The sequence below is a fragment of the Aulonocara sp. 'chitande type north' Nkhata Bay genome, linkage group LG15 (genome assembly GCF_057382095.1).
Source record: "Aulonocara sp. 'chitande type north' Nkhata Bay isolate Kocher_YH1m ecotype deep benthic linkage group LG15, A_spYH_male_GT1.1, whole genome shotgun sequence".
Lineage (NCBI taxonomy): Eukaryota > Metazoa > Chordata > Actinopteri > Cichliformes > Cichlidae > Aulonocara > Aulonocara sp. 'chitande type north' Nkhata Bay.
The window spans coordinates 33,550,767-33,572,820 of NC_141358.1; the positions used below are offsets into that span (position 1 = coordinate 33,550,767).

The following is a 22,054-nucleotide window of genomic DNA, read 5'->3' on the forward strand; positions in this document are numbered from 1 at the left end:
GCTTCACTCAGGAGACGGTGGAATAGTTAAATGTGTCCCATTTGTGTTTTATATAATAAAAAAAAAGAAAAGCGTCTCAGAGTGATGGCTTACAGGAAAAACGTGGTTCTTTCCTGTGATTAACTGCAACTGTCGCTGTGTTTCAGGAGACTGTAGCGGCTTCCATGTGGCAGCAGTACCAAACTCTGACCTCGGCTCTCTCTCAGCAGCTGTGCGAGCAGCTCCGTCTCATCTTGGAGCCCACACAGGCCGCCAAACTAAAGTCAGTAAAGCACACAGGAAATCTTGATTCTCTCTGCTGTGGTGAAACTGGTCCACTGTTAATGTGAGCTGATGCTGTGTGTGTGTATCAACTGTATATTTGTGTCTTTATATGTGCGTGTCCTCAGGGGTGATTACCGAACAGGAAAGCGTCTGAACATGAGGAAGGTGATCCCTTATATCGCCAGTCAGTTTCGCAAAGACAAGATCTGGTTAAGGCGGACGAAGCCCAGCAAGAGAGAGTACCAGATCTGCCTGGCTGTGGACGACTCCTCCAGCATGGTGGACAACCACTCTAAACAGGTTCGAGGCTCCAGTTACAATCAGATGCCGATCAGAAACGATCAGTAATAGCAACGGTGTATTTAGTGCTTATTATTAACTGATGGTTTTTCATGTGCCATTTCCCTATAATGCCCAACTTTTGCTTCCCATATCTTATCTAAAGTTTGCATTAATTAAAACTTGCATGTGTGTTTGTGTGTCTGCGTCCATGCACAGCTGGCATTTGAATCCCTGGCAGTGATTATCAATGCCCTCACTCTGCTGGAGGTAGGCCAGGTGTCTGTCTGTAGGTAAGAGCTTCATCTTTCTGTATGTTGTGATTTAATTTTAATAGCTGTGTGATATGATCTAAAACCAAAAAAACGAACCAGCGTGAATATGGCTTCATGTACTGTACAGTTGTGATGTCATCATTAAAATAAATGAACTTTTGCTCTTGTATGCAGCTTTGGGGAGCAGGTGCAGCTGCTGCATCCCTTCCAGCATCAGTTTAATGACGAGTCTGGGTCTCGGATTCTCAGGCTCTGTCAGTTCCAGCAGAAGAAGACCAGAATAGCACAGGTGGGAATCCTCCTCCAGCTATCTGAATCATCACACAAAAGAACAAATAATTATACTTTAAAAATCTTTTCAATGCTTATATGAGGAAAGTAAGACACAGTAATGCAATATGATAACAGAAAGCTACAGAGAGCCAGTTCATCTAACAATAAATAGAATGGTACAGAGTTCAGTTCAGTTAAATTCTGTTTTATTTATATAACACCAAATCACAACAACAGTCACCTCAAGCCACTTTATATTGTAAGGTGGACCCTACAATCATACATACAGAAAAAACCCGAACAATCATATGACCCGTATGAACAAGCACTTTGGCAACAGTGGGAAGAAATCTCTGACACAACCAGGCTCAGAGAGAAGTCTGCTGTGGCCGACACGCTGTGGAGGAGAGCCAGAGATGAATAATAACGAATGAACAAATGCAAAGTGCTGTATAAACACATGGAGAGTGAAGAAGACCCCAGCAGCATAACTGAGGAAAGGTTCAGGGTCACCAGGAAAAGTGTGTTTTCTCCTAAGTCCAAAGACATGCATGTTAGGTTAATTTGTTATTCTAAATTGGAAATGGTTGTGAAGTCTTGTACCCTAACACACTTTAAGTAGTCAGTCTGCCCTTGCACCTCTAAAGCACTCAAATCTAAATGTCAGTCCAGCGGTTTATGAGGCAAACTCAAAAGGAAACAAAGGCTGGTTTCTTTAAGAGCAAGAATATAAAATAGATAAGACAGAACTGATTGTACTGTGGAAACTTCTCTGTATATTAGAGTGAGTAGAAGTATTTGAGGGGTTTTTTTCTGCTTGCCTGCATTTTGGTGTAAATGTCAAAGGAAACTTCTTTAGCAAAGGCTAACGATTTCATTCGGAGCGACATGATCTCAGAGCAGCAGCTCTTCCCATGGGTGTGGTGCTGCTCTAGAACAAGAATCACAAAGTAACATGGCTCTGAATTACAGTCATATACAGCTGGGATGATAGAAATGTAATATTTATTTACAGGCATATAAATATTATGTTTGCATTACATTACTGATGACTGGTACAAAGTCAGCGACTTGCCTTCAGTGAGCTATTATAATGTGTGCGTGATCATCGGCACGCCCCTGAGCACAGCTCTGAATGTGCTCATACTGTAGCTTCTGCTTAAACATGATGACATGTGCTGAACATGTTGCTGTGCTGCTGCATTCATTCTCTCTCTGTCATTTACAGTTTTTGGAGACCTCAGTTAAAATGTTTCTGGCAGCACGGCAGCAGATTCCAGGATCTATGAACTCAGGTGACTCCTCATTCTGCTCCTCAGCTTACTGGACCTCACACCTAGATCAAACACCTGAGAAAACAAAAAGGTTGCAGGCAGTATGCAGATTAGAATATATAATGAACCCTAACAGTCATGGGATTGTCACATGAATGTGACACGTGAAGTGTTTATATTGTACAAGTATGTATACAACCAAATGTGTTAAATGTTTTATAGTTTTGTTCATTTTTTATTATCAATATCCATGCCTAATGCACCTAACAGCCAGCTGCAGTTACTGTGTACGAGCGCTTGAAAACAAAAGTTCTACTGTCCTGCTGAGTAGGTGTGATCCAGTTCACATTTAGGTTCTCTGAGATTCAACCAATTAGAAGAGCAATAGGAAGTAGTTTAGCCACTTAGTTCAGTATTGAGATGCTCTGTTGTGGGCTTAAAGGACTATTACGTGCAGGACTGTGGCCTCTGTGGAGGCCATGAGTGTGCAGCTGTCATAAAATACTCACTGTAGTCCTACATGAGCAGCATTTTTTTTAAATAAACATTCTTGAGGTTTTCATGTGGAGCCTCTGATTACACGTGACCAACAATTCCCCCCCCTTTAAAGCTGAAATTTTGATCATCATTATATTATATTAACCAGTGGTACCCAGAGAAAACTGTAACTTCTACATAAGGATAGTTCAGCTTCTCTGAATGAGTCTCAGGTGGAATTTGTGTCAATGAAGAAGAACGTCTGATAGACAGATGCTGTTTGTTCTCTTTAGACAAAGAGTTGGAGTTTGTCATAGTCATGAACTAAAGAGGAGCCTGTGGCTCATTCATACTCACCAGATGTCCAGTCTTAAACTGATCTGTGATATCCCTCCATAGAGACAGCCCAGCTGCTTGTGATCGTGTCTGATGGTCGGGGGCTCTTCCTGGAGGGAAAGGAGCGGGTAATGGCCGCTGTGCGTGCAGCACGCAGCGCTGGTATCTTCATCATCTTCATGGTGCTGGACAATCCGAACTCCCGGGTACGAGACCAGAATGTGATTGTTGGGTATTTTCCAAAGTTTAAGTCTCAAATCGTAACTAAACCTCGATACTGTGCTGCAGGATTCCATTCTAGACATCAAGGTGCCCATCTTCAAAGGGCCAGGAGAGCTGCCAGAGATCCACTCCTACATGGATGAGTTTCCCTTTCCCTTCTACGTGATCCTGCGAGACATCAACGCCTTGCCAGCAACACTCAGCGACGCACTCAGGCAGTGGTTTGAACTTGTTACTGTGGCTGAGCAGTAGGCTGATGAGGAGCCATCTTTTTACAGGAAAGAGGGAAATGGGCAGCAGCCACCGCAAAATGCCAGTCTGCTGCTAGCCTGTCAGAGATCAGAGACTGAGCTGTAAATGTGCCTTTATTTTCTTATTATTACTGTAGGTTCTAGTTGAGTTGGATAGCAAGTGTTGCTGTTTTGTCTGCATCAGGGGAATTTGGTGTCTTTTGTCATGTAACAAAGGATTGCTTTAACTTGCACGTCTGAAATTAAATAACAGAAACAAAAATGTGATTTCCATGTGCGTGAAATACCGTAGTTAAGCATCAGTAAATACCTCTGTCCCTGTATGATAGCCCTGTTTTACATTTGTTTGAATGTTTAGTCAGTGTTATGAAGATCAAAGAATTATCTTCACCCTGAGCACAACAGTAGGACTGAGCTTTGTATAATAGAAGCCTTTTTCAAGGCTAAACTGAACAGTAGCATGCTGGAGCTGATATTAAAGGAACTCAAACATGTGCCTTGGAAAGAACAGCACTGCATCTCATGTCACACCTCAAGTAGCAGGTGACAGATCAGGATTTTTACTAGTTTGTTTCAGTCATGTACTGTGAAGCACAGCAGCTGCAGAGTCCGCTTTTTATAAAGGCCTCTGGGAGAACCCATCTTTGTGCTTTAGAAACACTTCAGTTGTGTTCATCTTCCCTTTGTAGTGTGACACAGCTGGCTGTCTGTGGAAACATGTTCATGATGTGTACTGAAATGTGTGTTCTTTAATGTGGACATACATGTATACATATTTAACGAGTTAATTGCATCTGTCTATTAAATCATGAGATGAACAAAATCCCACTGTCTGTGACTCACTTGTTTTAAAAGCCACAGAGAAGAGAGCCACCCAAACCTTGAACCTCGTTTTAACAGAGATGCAGCAGTCGAAGAATCCTGAGCTATGGGAGAATTCCACAAATCAAAGATGATGGAAGACTGTTGATTTTATATGTGGAGCAGTTCTTCAAAAAAGAAAAATCCCCAAATATATGTTGTTCTAACCTCCTAGGACCTGGCGTCCAAATATGTGGACATCACATTTTGGGTTATTTAGACCAAAATACTCAATGTTGCTCTACAAGGGCCTGATATCCACTTACAAGGACATTATACTGCTACATTTCTATCGAAATTTTAAACGAATATCCTCATATGTGGCTCTCATTTTTCTTAGAAACAAAAATCAGGTAAAACAATAAATCTGGAAGCCGGAGTACCCAGATTTATAAATCTGGTAATTCTTTGTTTTTACATTCCCAATATTCCCAATTAAAAATGCATTCCGTGGAAGAGTTCGGGTCTTAGGAGGTTAAGATTGCTATCACGGCCCACGTCACCCCTACTATATTGACGTGAAGAAGTACAATGCAATTTGGCCCTTGAAGTTACATTTTTCTTTTAGGGAGCTTTGTTTGTTGTTGAGTGCAATATTAAAATAAGTTCTTTAAAAAGCAAAAATTATTTAATATGAAGGCAATATGAGCAGAGAGTACAAACAAGCTGATGGAACAAGTTGTTGGCACATTTCTGGGAAACCTCACAAAAATGGTACAAGCAAAACTGTCAAGAGCATCTCTGCACTGAGTAATGCACACCATCTTTTGCATTACTTTTTGCCTTAAGTACTGTTTAGAAGTCTGGGGAAATACATACTTCAACCTTTATGTAAACTTTATGTAAACTTCAGAAAAGAACAATTGAAATAATTAAGCAGGCTTTACAGCCCACACACTAACACTATTTTTGTAGTCAAAAATCTTGAAATCTTAAATTCAAGAACAGTTAATGTGTTAAACAGTTAATCTTAAAATTAATCTTAAAATATAAAGCACACAAATTATGTATAATGACAGTAAAGTAATATGTTGCCAGGAAGTGTATTGACACGGAAGGGGGCGATAATCTAATGACATTTTGTATTTCCGTTTATTAAAACTGTGGATGGACCTGTTCAACCATTATTCAGTTAAAAAAAACAAACTGGAACGTGCTTTTGGAAGAACATGAAATTGATGACTAGTAGTATGTGTAATTATTATATATTTCAACATATTGGTCATATTTCATCTGGTCATATTTCAGTTTTTTTCCTCTCTCTGTGGGGCAAGTGGGGGTAATGATAAACATAGCAAATCGATTGTGTGTGTGTATTAATTCGTTTGCAACTCCGAAATAAAGGGTCACCATCAAATGCCACAAAAATAAAACTTAGCACTTTCTGTCGGTACTGGTTCTTGTTATGTCCTCCGCTCCACCAGGGGGCGAGAAACAGTGAGGCGCTATTAGCGTCATTTCAACATCCGCCTGTGAAAGTGCCGAGTAAATATGACCGTTTCACGGTTGCCGTCTGCTGCGCTTTCTTTAAAGCAGGTAAATATATATATATATATATATATATATGATATGAAATATCTACAGCAGTGTTAGGTGTAAAATCTAAAAAAGTTGAGTAGCTAACAGACTAGCTTTATTAGTTCTCTGTACCCTACTACTAGCTAGTCCCAATGTACGCCCGTCACCTCCTAGTAAACATGGTGAAAAAGAACGTCATGTTCTGGCCCAAAGTGTTCAGGGTACCCCGGCAAAAAGGAAAGTCGACATTTATGCCTTCTGTTTAGAAACCTTTTCACCTTTTATTTTGAAACTGTTTTTCAGCCGCTGCAAGACATCGTGAAAAAACAACAGTCATTAAAGGTCCAAATCTTCGCTGGGATAGCATACTGTGACATCAGTGGCCTTTTCTGAAGAGTTGTACAAAAATAACCCCAGTTCTTAGTGTTTTGTTTAGTTTTTCCTTCTTGAAGAAAAAGTTATCGAACTTTGGAATAAACACACACAGTATCAGACACTGGACAGACCATTAAGTAGGGGTGGGGGGAAAATCGATACTGTGTAGTATCGTGATATTTTGTTACAAAAAAGGTTTTTGTGCTCTGACTTCAGAGCATGTTGATCAGCTCCTTTTTCTGAGCAAGAATCCTGACATTCCTTCACTGTCCAAATGTGTTTAACTTTTTTTTGGCAGCAATAAACATGACAGTTTATTTATTTTAATTTAAGACATGTTTTATTTTAATTAAGTTTAAAACTTTTTTATTTAATGTAAAATTATATTTTGTTTTAATTTACTTTCAAATTCTTCAGTTGCTGAAGGGGCTGCATAGTTTTCTTAAATTGCATAGTTCAGAATAGCTATAATTGTACCAGATGGTTGCATTCAGTTAAGTTGGACTAGACTGTAGTACAACAATAAAAATGACTGAAATGAGAGAAAGACTGAGTGCGAGACTTTGATATTAGATAAAATGAATATTGATAAAGTTTACCTTTATGTACAGAATCTGAATATCGCAAAATATTTTTAAAAATTGCAATAATATCGTATCGTGTGTTAAGTATTGTGATAATATCGTATCGTGGGATGTATCGTGATTCCCACCTCTACCATTAAGGAATACAGACATTGTCAAAACAAATGAAACGAGTAGATGGCAAGATATTTTTGTGAGAAAGAGCTGACCAATAAAATAAGAGCACAAAGTCATCTATCTAAATTATACCAAATGTTGAGATTATATAGTCTTCTTAGTTGGGCGACCGTGGCTCAGGGGGTTGGGAATCGCATCTGTAACCGGAAGGTCGCCGGTTCGATCCCTGGGCTCTCTGTCCTGGTCGTTGTGTCCCTGGGCAAGACACTTTACCCTACTTGCCTACTGGTGTTGGCCAGAGGGGCCGATGGCGCGATATGGCAGCCTCGCTTCTGTCAGTCTGCCCCAGGGCAGCTGTGGCTGCAACCGTAGCTTGCCTCCACCAGTGTGTGAATGTGAGAGTGAATGAATAGTGGTATTGGGTGCCTTGAAAAGCGCTATATAAATCCAATCCATTATTAGTTTAAATAGTATTTAGGAGTTCTGTAAAAACAATGTAGAAATGAAAATATTTACTCAATAGAAAATTACAAATGTCCTCTTCTTTCTATGTGTCGCAGAACAACAATTTAAAAATTTTGTGGTTACTTAGTGCAGGGATGTTGTTTTTAAGTATGTTGTTTCATACTTAGGTTAGAAGAGTCTCTAAGGAATCTGTGCATATTATCAGAGCAATACTGCATGTTTTTAAATAAGTTTCAAACATTATTAACAGTGGCACTAAAAGCATTAAGCCAGATTTGGTCCTAGCACAACCGCATATATTAAACTGTGTGCCCTAATAGCATACGTTTGGCTAAGTTTTTACACAGGCAGAATGTGTTGGGGATCTACAGAAACATGCTGAGGACCATACGACGGGTGCCAGATGAGGCAGATAGGAAGTTCTTGAGAGACTGGGCCAGAGAGGAATTCCATAGGAACAAGAATGTCACACATGAGGTACACAGTTGTTGTTTTTTTCACTTTTGTTTTACCAGGTCCACTAAAAGTCATTGTGTCATCAGATCAGAAGTTAGATATAGGTAAAAGAAAATAAACACTTAGCAGCATCTCAGTTTTTCCCCTCTTGGACTAAATGTTCAAACTGTGTTATTTAATGTGTCTGTCTGGTCAGTTCAGGATGCAATCCGTATGATGATCACACAAGCTTCCAATCACCTGGCGGAGCTGCAGAAGTCTCTGGCGTTGGCCCACAGTTAATGACTGCAAGCTGCTGGAGTTCCTGTTTTGTACTCTATTTGACTGGTTTTTAGTGAGGAATAATATTTGATGTGGGAATCGAGACCACCTGAGAGTCTGATTGAACCCATCTGCCACGTGTGTATATTGGCACTGTTTATACTGTACATGTGTTAAATAAAGAATAATGTATGAAATGACAAACACCTTGATCCTTTTTTAATGCATTTTTTCTGGTATCAAATAGAGTAACAGCAACTGTAGTGATACAGCAGACAGTAATACTGCAACATGGCAACGTGTCCTTACGGGGACACTCGGAGCGATGTGGGGTTTTGACTTACTGTAGGGTCTTTACCTTACAATGACGGAACAGTTATTGCGATTTGGTGGTATAGAAAAACATGATATTCCTGGATTTTACCACAAAGAGCAAGCATGTATTGCTTTGCATCTTTCCTTATAGTATACACTCACTGTACACAGGAACCCAGGAGAGGACAGTCTTAAAGAGGGTTTTGGATTTTTTTTTTTCAAAGTCAGCTGGTATCTTTAAAGATTTTAATGTTCCAAAAGATGTAAGCATCTGCAGACCAGAGAACCTCTCAAATTCAGAAACCTTTGATTTTCTGTACAACAAAGTTCGTTCACTTCTTTCTGGGGTAAATCATGATGATTTGAGCTATGTCCCTAACCTGCTCTGGAGCAGATTAGTGTCACAGAACCTTCAACCTTTATGTAACAGTAAAGCCACTATGATCTTCTCATCATCCTGATATGGCACGCACTGCACTGTCGCCTCACAGTCCTGAGTTCGATTCCACCATCTGCGTTTGCATGTTATCCCCGTGTTTCTGTGGGTTCTCTCTGGGTACTCCGGCTTCCTCCCACAAACCTGAGACATGCAATTAGTGGGGTTACGTTAACTAATGATTCTAAATTGCCCATCGGTGTGAATGTAAGTGCAAATGGTTGTCTGTCTGTGTTAGCCCTGCGATAGACTGGCGATCCTGCCTCTTGCCCTATGACAGCTGGGATAGGCTCCAGCCCCCCCACAGCCTTGATAAGGAACATATGAATGGAACACATTTTTAACAGCGCTTATTCTGGCATTTAAATGAAGTCATAAAAAGTAACAGTAAGAATATATAGACATATTTAGAAAGTGCACCTACTCTTCAAATCGGTGTCAGCACATCCATCAACCCCCTCCATACTATACTAGGCACATTGCCTCTGTCACTATTTCCAGTTAATGTGTGTACCTGCTGCTGATTTCTAAATCAGCAGCAGGTGTTAAGCAGTCAACTTCACATTTTTGTGAACTGCTTGGTGATATCAGAATTAAAATGCTAGCTTGCAATTTATGCCACTGAAATACACAGGTAAGAGTTCAGTCAGAATGTGTGTTTTTTTTATTATTATTATTTTAACTTTGTTAAATAACCATTCACAGAGTCTGTTGCCATAATAAGATGACCTGAGAACAGGGGCAATTCTAGGATCAGAGCTTTGGGGGTGCTGAGCACCCAGAGAGCTGCCCAGCCAAGCAAGATAAACTTTACACGTCACGATGAGACTTCTTCCCTGTCTCTTTCAGTCCCCGCATCCTTAAATGTCTCCAGTTGTCCCAAGTTCTCTATGACTGTCTCCTTGGTGCATTTAAACACCTGGGCCCTATTTCAGGAAGCCGGTTTAGTGCAAACTCTGAGTAAGTATACCCTGAGTTAACGAAAACTCTGGGTTTTCGGTTTCACAAAGCGAGTTTAGATTAATTCTGAGCGAGTTACTATGACAACACACTCCGTGAAGCTAACCTGCCCCCTAGCAGGTTTACTTCAACTAACCCTGACTTTCTCCGCCTCTTTGTCAGAAACCTGACTGTAGGAAGTGTCAGACATGGCGTGCTCCTTCCTTGAAGAGCCAGTAGATGTTGAAGCCCAAATTCTCCGCAGAGCTCTCCGCCGGGAGAGAGTGATTAGAGCGCGTTTGGACATTTTATCATTTCCTGATGATTTCCTGTGTGAACGTTACCGTTTTTCAGCACAATCTATAATTTATTTGAAGAACATCCTCAGGCCTAATATTGCTCATGTGACACATCGCGGACATCCTCTCAGTTCTGTACATATTATTTGTATCGCACTTCGCTTTTTTGCAAACGGGAGCTTTCTGTATAATATTGGCGACGCTGAGCACGTTTCCAAGGCTACCGTCTGTCGGGCAGTCAGGAATGTTACAGTTGCACTGAAACGTCTCCTGTACTCGTCTGTGGTGTTCCCCGGTCATAGACCCACAAGATTTATCAAAGAGGGATGCCACAAAATTGCAGGTAGCAGGATGAACGAAACTTAATTCATGATGTGGTGATACTTGAACTACTACTTAAATTTTACATTTATTCTCACGGTTCCCAGGCGTGATTGGCTGTATAGATGGCACTCACATTCCAATCATTGCTCCTTCAGTAAATGAAGGAGACTATGTGAACAGGAAGTCTTTCCACAGCATTAATGTGCAGGTACATAGTTCCCTGTAGCATTTCAAACTAACAAATTATTTCATTATAGTAATGGATGCTAATTTGTGTTCTCTGCACTGTGAAGATCATATGTGATGCTGCCAACATTATCACAAATGTGGAAGCCAACTGCTCAGCCTCTGTGAGTGGTGGTGGTGGAGGACCCCCACCTGTTTTTCAGACCTCCGCTTTTTTTCTGTTGGCCATAACGGGTCACATTTGAGCATACAGAGTAAGCAAATATGTACTTGTAATGTGCTCAGATAATTTCAATAAGTGCTTACAGAAAGAAAATTAATGTAGCCTCTAACTGCAATTGATTTACAAACAGACCAAGCACTATGGCTCATAATACAATTACACCTTACCTGTTTGGACTATATTTTTATATTTCATTTTTACTTGCTGCCAGGAATGTTTGGGGCCTGTTGGGTTGCACCTGCGCTCACATCACATCACAAAATCAAATGTATAAAATAAAAAATAAAATATAATAGAATAACGTGTTAAATGGGTGGAAATCCCTAGATCAATGTTTAAATTAACACTCACGATTCTTAAATTCATCAAGTCTCTCCGTGCCTGGGTCCTCGTCACAAAACATGACAATGAATGACGCCAATAGTGAGTAAAAAGTAAACAGTATAATACAGATACATAAAAAAAACACTCCCAAAACAGAATAAATTATTACAAAATATTAATAAAAAACTATAAAGATGGAGGCAACTTTGCCTGTGGTAGAATGTATATAATGTATGAAAAAAAACTTTACTGCACATACTAATTTTATTAATTTAATAATACTAATTTTGTGTTGTAAGATTTATGAGTTTCATACATTCATAGTGGTCCTTGGGAGAGCTTGACATTTTTCTCAGGTGGTACACACTGTAAAAAGTTTGAGAAACACTGATAAGTGTATGCGTGCTTTTGGAAAACATTTAAAGCTGCAGTACAGAATCTTTGAAACCAGCTTAAAACATTTTTAGAATATAAACAGTGCACTCTGCTTCTCTTTACAGCTCCTCACTCCACCAGGGCTGTTTGGCTCTTTCTGATAGTGCTCAAATGTGATGTACGTACTGCGGCAGTCATACAGACAACTGGACGGTCCAAAAGTTGGCCTACCTATTACTGGCTGAGGTTTTAGTAAAGTTGTGGCTGAACCACATAAAAATATATCATTAATTTTAATCTCCCCAATCAATGATAATGTTATGTTGGAATGTTGTTAAAGAGGGTCAGAAATGTTTCAACCCAGTTTGTTTTGCAGATTCTGTATATCAGCTTTAATATCGGGAGAACACAACTTTCAGATTGTGTGAGTAAAATCAGGTTTTTTTTCTCTTTGTCAGTTTAACAGTTGCTGTTGTGCCTGTCACTGTTCCCTGTCTGTTTTCTTACCTGGTTCTTCCTGACCTTGTACTTTCTCCTCATATTACCCTCTTTGGACTGACAATCATACACAAATAGATTCAATTAGATGAAAAATTATGGTCAAATGTCGCTGATTTTACTACAGAGCAGGACGGATTGTAGGGTAGCAAACATCGATGGAAAGGTTTTCGAGACTGCAGATTATCTGGGTGTAATGTTTTTCAGCTAAAAAGAAACATGGCCTGATGCCTACCTAACTATATAAAGAGTAACTGAAGGTTAAATGCAACTAATATGTCTTGTTTTAAGCCAGACACTTACACCTCCGCTCCGCTGCCTCTTAGCCACCATCGGTCTGGCAGCAAGGGTGCTAGAGAGCTGGAAAGTTGTTTTTTTTTTTTTTGTTTTTTTTGTTTTTTTTTTTTTGGGGGGGGGGTTGTATACTTTTGTCGTTAAAATGTTACGTCTCAACCAAGTACTGTATTGTCAAAAAAAAAGTAAGAAATCTTTGAGGGTGCTTTGATTCATTTTGGGGGTGCCTCTCTCTTTATCTCTTCACTTATGTGGTGATTTTAAAAGGTGTGTGCAAACCTTTAACTGTTATTGAGTTTCTTGCATCACAGCTGAGGCTTTCAATCACTGTTTCCACACAAAGTTTGCTTAAATTTGTTGAAATTTTGAGACAAGTGCACAAAAGAAAATAAAAATACATGTGCACAGTGTTGGGTAAGTTACTTTAAATTAGTAACTTAGTTACATTAGTAGTTATTTCTATCAAAGGTTACTCGTTCCTTTCTCGTTACTTGTAGTAACTAGTTACTTTAACTAACTTTGGTTTTACTCAGAATTCTCTTATGAATGTGTTGCTTCCCTAACTGGATACCAGCAAGGATGCCAGTCTTTTATCTTGTTTACATGTTAGCACTATCCTGCCACAAGTGCACTGTGCCACCTAATGGCCTGAACGTAAAATGGCAGTGTAGTAGTGCGAGTGCAAGTTAATGATGAAATGAATGAAACTAAATTAGAAATTAACAATGTTTGTTTTATGTGTCACTTTTTAGCTGTCTGTTTTAATCTATTTATATTGTTTCAAACCTCTATAAATGCAAACACATCATTTTGGGGTTGATGCAGCAGTGTTATAAATCACAAATCATTGTACGTAGTATCACTAGGAAGAAGCAGTGGATCACAAAACACCACATACAGTGTGTTAAAACTTTTGAAAAGTATATTTATTTTTGCCATTGAAATGGGTAGAAACTTTACTTTTAGCAGTGCCAACATTAAACTGTGGCTCAGACCATTTAGGAGCTGTAGGTATCAAAAAATGCAGTGCAAAAATGGTTCAACATAAACACAGTGAGGTTTGTCCATTCTTTGTAAACTTAACTGAAAACAGCTGAACTGCACCAACTGGAGACCTCATGTTCAGTAATGATGGGCAAACTTAAAAGTATTTTCAGCCTCACAAAGAAAAATAAAATAAACTGGAAAAATTTGCATTTCCTGCGAAAATGCAGTGTGGATGCTTTAAAGCTGAAGCTGTCTGCAAAAACTAGCTGAAAAAGCTGAAAAGTTGCAGAAATTGTAAAAACTTTGAAGAAGCAAAGGAACTTTGCTAATATTGAATAACTTAGCAGAACTGCAATATCTTAGAGTAAACATAATACTTGGCAGAATGTCTGTGAAGGTTCTCAGTCATCCAGGTCATCGTAGTCAAAGGAGCTTGGAAAGAAAAGCGTCTGGACTTCTTTAAGTTGCTTGAAGACATTTCACCTCCCTCGCTGGTGTCTGGTGACCAGACACCAGCGAGGGAGGACAGACGCAACAACATTGTCATCCCCTATGTAGCCGGTGTATCAGAGAAACTCAGGAGAGTTTTCTCCAAGCATGACATCCCAGTGTATTTCAGACCCAGCAACACACTCAGACAGAAACTGGTTCACCCGAAAGACAAAACGCCAAAACACAGACTTAACAATGTGGTGTATGCTGTACAGTGCAGCGAGGAATGCTCAGACCTCTACATTGGAGAGACCAAACAGCCACTTCATAAGCTCATGGCACAACACAGAAGAGCCACCTCCACAGGACAAGACTCAGCTGTCCATCTGCATCTAAAGGATAAAGGACACTCTTTCGAGGATGCCAATGTTCACATTTTGGACAGAGAGGACAGATGGTTTGAAAGAGGAGTGAAAGAAGCCATCTATGTCCACTGTGAGCGACCATCTTTGAACAGAGGCGGGGGTTTACGACACCAACTCTCTGCCATCTATAATCCAGTTTTGAGATCCCTTCCCAGACGCCTTAACGCCCACTCACATCCTGGGCCATCTGACCTCAGGAATTCGCATGACAAGGTGGGGCCAGGTTTCACAATGAACACACCCGAAACTCTGGCTGATTGGGACCCACGCCCAGTTTCACACCTTGGCTCAGGCGATTAGAGGATCATCAGGGGGTCCTTTTGTCCCTCTGTGGGGGGTCACTACCACTAGGTTTATATCTGGGACTCTCCACCATTTGACCTTAGAACTGAAGAAGCTTCTCGGATGAGAGGTGAAACGTCTTCAAGCAACTTAAAGAAGTCCAGACGCTTTTCTTTCCAAGCTCCTTTGACTACTTGGCAGAAGTACAATAGCATAGGAGAACTTAGCAGAAATATTGTAACTTACCAGAAACATGATAACTTCTCAAGAATACAAGAATTTAGGAGAAATAGTATAAGATAACAGAAAGAATATATTTAGCCAAAAATACTTAAACATTACAGAAACACTATGATTTAGAAAAATAGTACAACATAGCAGAAATACTGTGATTTACCAGAGACACTGTGATGAACTATGAATATTGTCATTTTAAATTAATACTATGTTTTAGCACAAATACTTAAAGCATCCACACAATAATAAGTATTTTCAGCCTCAGAATCAGAATCAGAATACTTTATTGATCCCTGGGGGAAATTATTTTTTGTTACAGTGCTCCATTATAAACCAACATAAACCAACATTAAGACAAAACAGACAATACGCTAACTAAGAATAGTACAATATATACATATATATACATACATAAGTCACTAAATAGCTGGAAAAGAAACGTGTAGTTGTAGCAGTAACCAGTGTGTTAAGTGGATGCGTTGTACAGGGAGATGGCCACAGGCAGGAAAGACTTCCTGTGTCGTTCAGTGGTGCTTTTCGGTAATCTCAGTCTCTCACTGAACGTGCTCCTGTGACTGACCAGCATGTCATGGAGTGGGTGGGAGGTGTTATCCAACATTGTCTTTATCTTGGACAGCATCCGCCTCTCCGACACCACCTTGAGGGAGTCCAGCTCCATCCCCACAACATTACTGGCCTTACGGATTAGTTTATTAAGTCTGTTGGCATCTGCGACCCTCAGCCTGCTCCCCCAGCATGCAACAGCATAGAGGATCGCACTGGCCACAACAGACTCATAGAAAATCCTCAGCATTTTCTGGCAGATGCTGAAGGACCTCAGTCGCCTCAAAAAATAGAGACGACTCTGGCCCTTCCTGTAAAGTGCTGTGGTGTTTTTAGCCCAGTCCAGTTTATTTTCAATGTGTACTCCAAGGTATTTATAGTCCTCCACAATGTCAACACTGACCCCCTGGATTGAAACAGGGGTCAAGTGTTTCCTGGTCTTCCTGAAGTCCACGATCAGTTCCTTGGTCTTTGCCACGTTGAGCTGCAGATGATTCTGCTCACACCACGTGACAAAGGAGTCGACCACAGCCCGGTACTCTGTCTCATCATCCCTGCTGATGCATCCAACCACCGCAGAGTCATCAGAAAACTTCTGAAGATGGCAGGTCTCTGTGCAGTGGCTGAAGTCTGTGGTGTAGAGGGTGAAGAGGAAGGGGGAGAGGGCAGTCCCCTGTGGTGCCCCTGTGTTGCTGATCACCTTGTCAGACACACACTGTCCGAGACGTACATATTGTGGTCTTCCTGTCAGGTAATCTACAATCCAGGACACCAGAGAAGCATCCACCTGCACCGCTGCTAACTTATCACCCAGGAGGGTCGGCCTGATGGTATTGAAAGCACTAGAAAAGTCAAAAAACATGACCCTCACAGTGCTCGCCGGCTGGTCCAGATGGGTGTAGACACGATTGAGCAGGTAGATGATGGCATCCTCAGTTCCAAGACGAGGCTGATAAGCGAACTGAAGGGGATCCAGGTGTGGTCTTACTATGGGTCGCAGCTGGTCCAGGATGAGCCTTTCCAGGGTCTTCATGATGTGGGAGGTCAGTGCCACGGGCCTGTAATCCGGGGGGCCACTGGGACGTGGTGTCTTTGGTACAGGGACGAGGCATGATGTCTTCCACATCACTGGGACCCTCTGCAGACTCAGACTCAGCATAAACAGTTTATGAAAGACTCCACACAGCTGGGGGGCACAGGTCTTGAGGACGTCAATAGTCAATATTTAACCAAAATAATATTTCCTCCAGTCAGGCCATGTAGATCAATAAAATATGATGGTAGATTAAGTGCTTCAGTGGTCTAAAATTCTAGCCTACGTCACAGCGTCACGTGCGCTTTTTACGTCCACCATGGAAACTGCAGTCGTGGTGCTTTCGGTTGTACTCAGAACTCGGAAATTCTGCCTTCCGAGTAGGAAGATGTAGGTAACTCCAGACTGCAGATGAGCTGCATATGTGTTTAGTAGTAATTTGTTTTTATAGAGGGCTAGCAAAACAACCGTTTTCGAGGGCGTCGCCATATTGGAGTCCCGACTTCTCTGACGAGGCTAACCAGAACGCCGTTTACTCGAGTGTGACATCATTCCCTGGTCCGTGTCCGATTTCCGAGGTAAGTCGAACGTAACACACGAAGTAATGACCCTATCTAATTCCCAGTAATGATAAACGTGTTCTTGATTTTGGCATAATAACTAGTTACCGTGCTCGTTACCACAATAATAACGTAGTTACTGTAACGCGTTACTTAATAACGCGTTAGTCCCTACACTGGCAACGGGTAATCATTATAAAATATGTATATTTTTTTGGAAATGGTGCAGACCTTTTGTGCTCAAAGCTTATGAGGGTACCATTGTCACTGACCACATTTGGTTTACTGTCTTAGACCAGGAACTTGAAGTTGTCCATGGTTTCCAGATCAGGTCTGATAGGAGTCAGTCAAAAATAACCACACAGGTTCAAAATGGGTTAAAAATAATGTTTTAAATATGCCAAAAAATGTTACAAAGCACTGCAGCAGGTTTTTTAAATCAGCAGGAGAACCTAATTCACACGATGGTCTTTAAAGACAATTAGTGCGGATTTTTATGCTTGCACACAATTTTACTGTGAGGAGGGAGACACCCAAAAAAGACTGAATCTTAATAGTAAAAATCTTTTGCGAATAATGAATTTCTTGGAAAATATCAAATATGAAAGTTATTATTGGCTCTGGGTTTCTGCTCATTTACACCTTCCACAGAAGGTTGTAGAAAAGGAAACACTTAGATGAGAGCCCCACTGCTTCAAAATTGGCCAAATGACCTTCAGGAAGCTCAGCATAAACACCACAGAGATTATGCATTAATATCCAGAATAGTAATATCTCAAACATATTTTTAGATTGAGTACAAGCATTTGGCAGAATATGGGAGCAAATGCTCACAGTCGGGATGATGTTTACAGTTTGAACTAGAAATCTCATCTGTTTTATTTATTCATATTGACTCCATCTCTCGCGCTCAGGCTAAGGTTTATTTCAGTTATTGGAAATGTATTATCATTAAGAAAATTATGTTTACAAGCTTCAAATTAAGCATGCGACACATTAAAGTGGCTCTCTGCAGCCTGGAGGACCAACATTTTACAACAGCAGATGGACACTGATCCTCATCTGCAACCTTGAGGTGAACATAAGCAGGCTCATAATGAGAGAACTGCTGATTTAAAATGAAAATTAGCTGAGTAAACATGCGCAACAGAAAATACAGCAGATACATGGAGTCATTCAGGAGAAATGATCAGGGCGAAGAATGTGAGGTCAAGCTTTTGGCCCTCGTTCTCACTGTGAAGGCAAAATCTAAAGGAGTCTTTTGTTTTCCCCTCCTCTACCTTCCAACAGGCACAGAGTTTTATCTGCAGCAGCACGAAGGATGCAGGATGCGGGCACCGATGCAACACTAAACTGGATGCAGTGAAGGAAACAGGTGGCTCTCTATACACTGATAGAGAAGTCTTTGTGGTTTATGTCATCCACTGAGGGAGTTTAGAAGGAAAGCCCAGGAGCAGCGGTTTCCAATTTGTGAGTCCCAACAGCTCTGAGGCATAGCTGATCTTCAGGTATTAAAAAGTCCTTCAAATGAAACTATTTCAGAATAGAAAAAAGATTGAACTTGAAGGGAGTCAGAAAGCCATGACTTCATTTTAAGGAGTCATAAGGGTTTGATCTGGAAACATAAATTGGCACTAATTGCAGTTGTACACAGTGTATCCCAACTATAACTGCAGTGATCCCACACTAACCTGATAAGATCAGCATTTGCTGCATACCTTATCAAAAAGTAGCCTTCATTTCCTTTTAATATCATACACCATCAGCCAATTGATGTGTTTTTAAAATGAACATGTAGTATATGGTTTTTTAGTATTCACTATGACACAAAAAGGAAAATTATCCTAATTTTTTTATGAATATTTGAAGCAGGAAAAGCAAAAAATATCAAAGCTTACAGGAGGATGAGAAAAGGCAAAACTTCACCCACTCTTTTGCTCAACCTGTGGTGAGCTGAAAACATGAAGCTGCTCCTTCCATGCTACAGAAATATCCTGTCCTTCCAAACATGTCCTCACAAAGACAGAAGCACATGAATACACCCACAAATTCACAAAAGAGCACGCACACTCTCGCAGACACAGCCTCACTCTGCCATTTCAATCATCCCACTGTAATAAAACTGTACAGCAGGTGCCATCGTATCACATTGCAGTGATATTGCCTGCAATGTCTCCCTAGGATGAAGCTACATAAAGAAGCAGTGTTTGTTCTCCACAACCAACAAACCAGCAAAATAGTGAGAACTCAAATTCAGGAATCAGCTTCAAAATATCTATAGTGGCGAACCTTAACATCACTTTTGGGTGTTATTCTGTAAAATTCTACAATAAGGCAGTAGAAAATAAATCTTCAAGTTTTTACTGAGAATACAGAATAATACAGATTTATGGGACTAACAGTGTTGGATTATCCTTTAAACCGGCTGCTTAGTTTAGCCAGCTTAGGTAATGATCTCAAAATAAATATTCAGAGCTCCAGCTCTTTTCTAAACTGGTAACTGTAGTGCTTTGGGATGATTCCAAACATGATGCCAATTAGTTCACAAATCATACCAAGCTTCAAAGATATGATCTGTTTGTATTGTGCAGCTCATAAAGGGAATCAGATGCTTAAAGAAGGAAAAAGGCAAATAAGATAATTTAAAGTACTTCATGCATATTATTAACTCTACAATATATGCAGCAGAGGATGGAGAGCAACATTTGCTTTAGTTTAGCCTTAATTATAGGAGAAGTATGAGCGTGCATGCTGAAGAAATCAGCCCTTGAATGCTGTATTTTGACCTCAGTTAAACATTTGAAAAGTTTTGTTTTGTTTTATTTTAAGACCTTCTGAAGTGCTCAAAGCGTCTCTGTTGTAGTTCCCGCCAAAGAAGGTGACACCTGATTCTTGTCATAATGTCACGCATATACTGTAATTAAAGCTGTGAAAGATTTGCAGAAAACGTATGTAGCCAGTGTGTTACCTCTGTGTCCGCATCGGTGGCTTTCAGCTCAAACTCAGTGATGGTCTTTCCCCCACCCTCCTGCACCCTCATGCCAGGGACCTGAAGAAGAGGCAGGGAGTCGTCCACAGGCTTGACAGTGATGTAGAAAGTCTGAGCAACCTGAAGACAAAGAACAATAATAAGATGATGAAACAACCTATGAGCGATACACATATGTGTAACCAAAACTACCTTCTGCCAGCAACTTCCTACTTTTCACTGAGAACTTTCTCAACAATTGAGCAAATAGAAAAGTCTAATTGTGATGAAAAAGTTTAACCCCAAAGGGCTACACAACTTCACCAAGCACCACAGTGGCCACAAAGCTTCCACACATTGCAGTCAGCCAGGCGTGAAGGTCAGATGACCTTTTTTACATGTTTACTCGAGTCCTTGTGATCCTCATTAGTTTGAATTAGCAAGGCAGATTTATGCATGAGATGACGGGACAGGAAGCTGCTACTTTCCCACTGTTATAAAAGCTGTAGAGTTTGTTAGTTTTTTTGCATTTCTTTAATGCCTTTCAATTTAATGACACCGTTAAGGTTTTTTTTTAATTAAGCTAAGTGTTTAAGTGATCAGAAAACATTTCTCTTTCTGGTTTTCTTTCTTAATTCCTGTCAACAGCTTCTGCACCATTTAAGGTTGTTCCCTGCACTTTAAAGATTAAAGGTCCCTCTTTGGACACACAAGGACTGTTGACTTATGTCTTGGCCAAAATGGGAAGTTATTTTTAAAACCCAATTAGTCTTTAGGAAGAACAAATAATATTTCAGAGCTTCTGTTGTAGTCAGTAGATATCTGCATCAAGACCTCCTTCATGAATGAATTTTAAAACATGTTAAGCTACCAGGTATCGTAAAAATCTTCTGCCATTCACCTCATTTGTCCCGTCGGACACGGTGAAGGAGAACCAGTCGGCATGTTTCTCTTCTTCACTGATGTCGACGTACCTGATGCTGCATGATGCCAGGTCAGCCTGCGTGAAGGTGCTGATCCTAGTGCCTAAAGAGACAAAAGAGAGAAAAGTAGTCGTTAAGCCCAAAACCTCCATTATGTTTGTTATTTGATCTTTCATATGAGATCTTTCATATGAGATGGTTTTACACTGCTAAAAAATAGGTTATGCTTGATGTTGCATGTTGTCAAGTGATACAACATCTTCACAGTACAGCTTAATATTGTCATAGGAGTAGAGAAGAGGGTCATTGAGAGCAGCACACAGAGAAGCTTTTTGTTGGAAGGATACAAGTTCTTCCTGTTCTTCTTGTTACTGATAACCTGACCGCTGTCTGTTTTGATCTTCTTCTTCTGGTCTTCTTTTCCCGTTTCTCTCACAAAACGCTTCCTCTTACGGTCCCTAAAAAAAGAAGGGGGAAAAAAGACTTTAAATTATAGTTTGAAATGACCATTTGGTGGATACTGAGTCAAACATAGGGAAATTTGTACCATTTCATCATTTTCTTCTGCTGGTTAAGGCGATCGCCTTCATCTCCCATGAGATCAAGGACAGCTGAAGAGGCCTGCTGTTCAAAAGCACTGCCCTCTCCACCGAGACTCAACCTGTCGACGCATAACACAGGACAAAACAGCATAAAACACAAAGCCATTCACATTTTTTAAAGAAACAGATGCAACAGTTTAATGCCTCACCCTCTCTCAGAGTCAAAGTCTTTAGGTCTGTAAGGGATATAATACTCTTCATCTTTGCCTGACTGCCTCTTTTTCTTGGTCTTTGGTCGCTCTTCGCCATCTTCCTGCTGACCTCTTCTTTTACCACCTACCACTTCTGAAAACACCCCCTGGTGGAAATAGAAAGAATTACATGGTACAAAGTGACAAAGCATGATACAGAGATCTTACTATCTTCCTCTTCTAGTTTGTATACAACATCATCTACATCAAAACTGCACTTTATTTTGCTTCTTCTTCATCAGACAGCACAAACAACTTTCTCATTTTGACTCAAATATTGGTTTTGAATGAAAATGATGAAACAATCCTGGGTGTTTATTCAACTTGTGAGCAGGTTTTCTAATCCACC

The 22,054-nt window shown here is 40.3% G+C and overlaps 3 protein-coding genes across 4 annotated transcripts in view; 2 read left to right on the forward strand and 1 right to left on the reverse strand.

Moving 5' to 3' along the window:
- mdn1 (midasin AAA ATPase 1) overlaps positions 1-4,474 on the forward strand; it is a 60,566-nt gene extending 56,092 nt beyond the window's left edge. For both annotated transcript variants that reach the window (XM_086262979.1, XM_086262980.1), the window contains exons 96-102: positions 147-262; positions 390-564; positions 763-836; positions 993-1,107; positions 2,320-2,386; positions 3,242-3,384; positions 3,467-4,474. In XM_086262979.1, coding sequence (XP_086119105.1) covers positions 147-262; positions 390-564; positions 763-836; positions 993-1,107; positions 2,320-2,386; positions 3,242-3,384; positions 3,467-3,652 — 876 coding nt within the window. In that variant the 3' untranslated portion in view covers positions 3,653-4,474. The remainder of the gene's footprint in view (positions 1-146; positions 263-389; positions 565-762; positions 837-992; positions 1,108-2,319; positions 2,387-3,241; positions 3,385-3,466) is intronic.
- On the reverse strand, positions 151-21,857 carry LOC147313425 (ATP-dependent RNA helicase DDX54-like). Its single transcript, XM_086262982.1, has 5 exons — positions 21,664-21,857; positions 21,460-21,573; positions 20,891-21,370; positions 19,990-20,130; positions 151-1,129 (listed from the first exon to the last, which is right to left on the reverse strand). Exons 1-3 carry the CDS (start codon positions 21,855-21,857, stop codon positions 21,085-21,087), a joined length of 594 nt encoding a protein of 197 aa, XP_086119108.1. The 3' UTR covers positions 151-1,129; positions 19,990-20,130; positions 20,891-21,084.
- On the forward strand, positions 5,931-8,492 carry lyrm2 (LYR motif containing 2). The gene is made up of 3 exons (XM_086262978.1): positions 5,931-6,048; positions 7,908-8,048; positions 8,229-8,492. Exons 1-3 carry the CDS (start codon positions 6,004-6,006, stop codon positions 8,307-8,309), a joined length of 267 nt encoding a protein of 88 aa, XP_086119104.1. The 5' UTR covers positions 5,931-6,003; the 3' UTR covers positions 8,310-8,492.
- Positions 21,858-22,054: the final 197 nt, after the last annotated feature.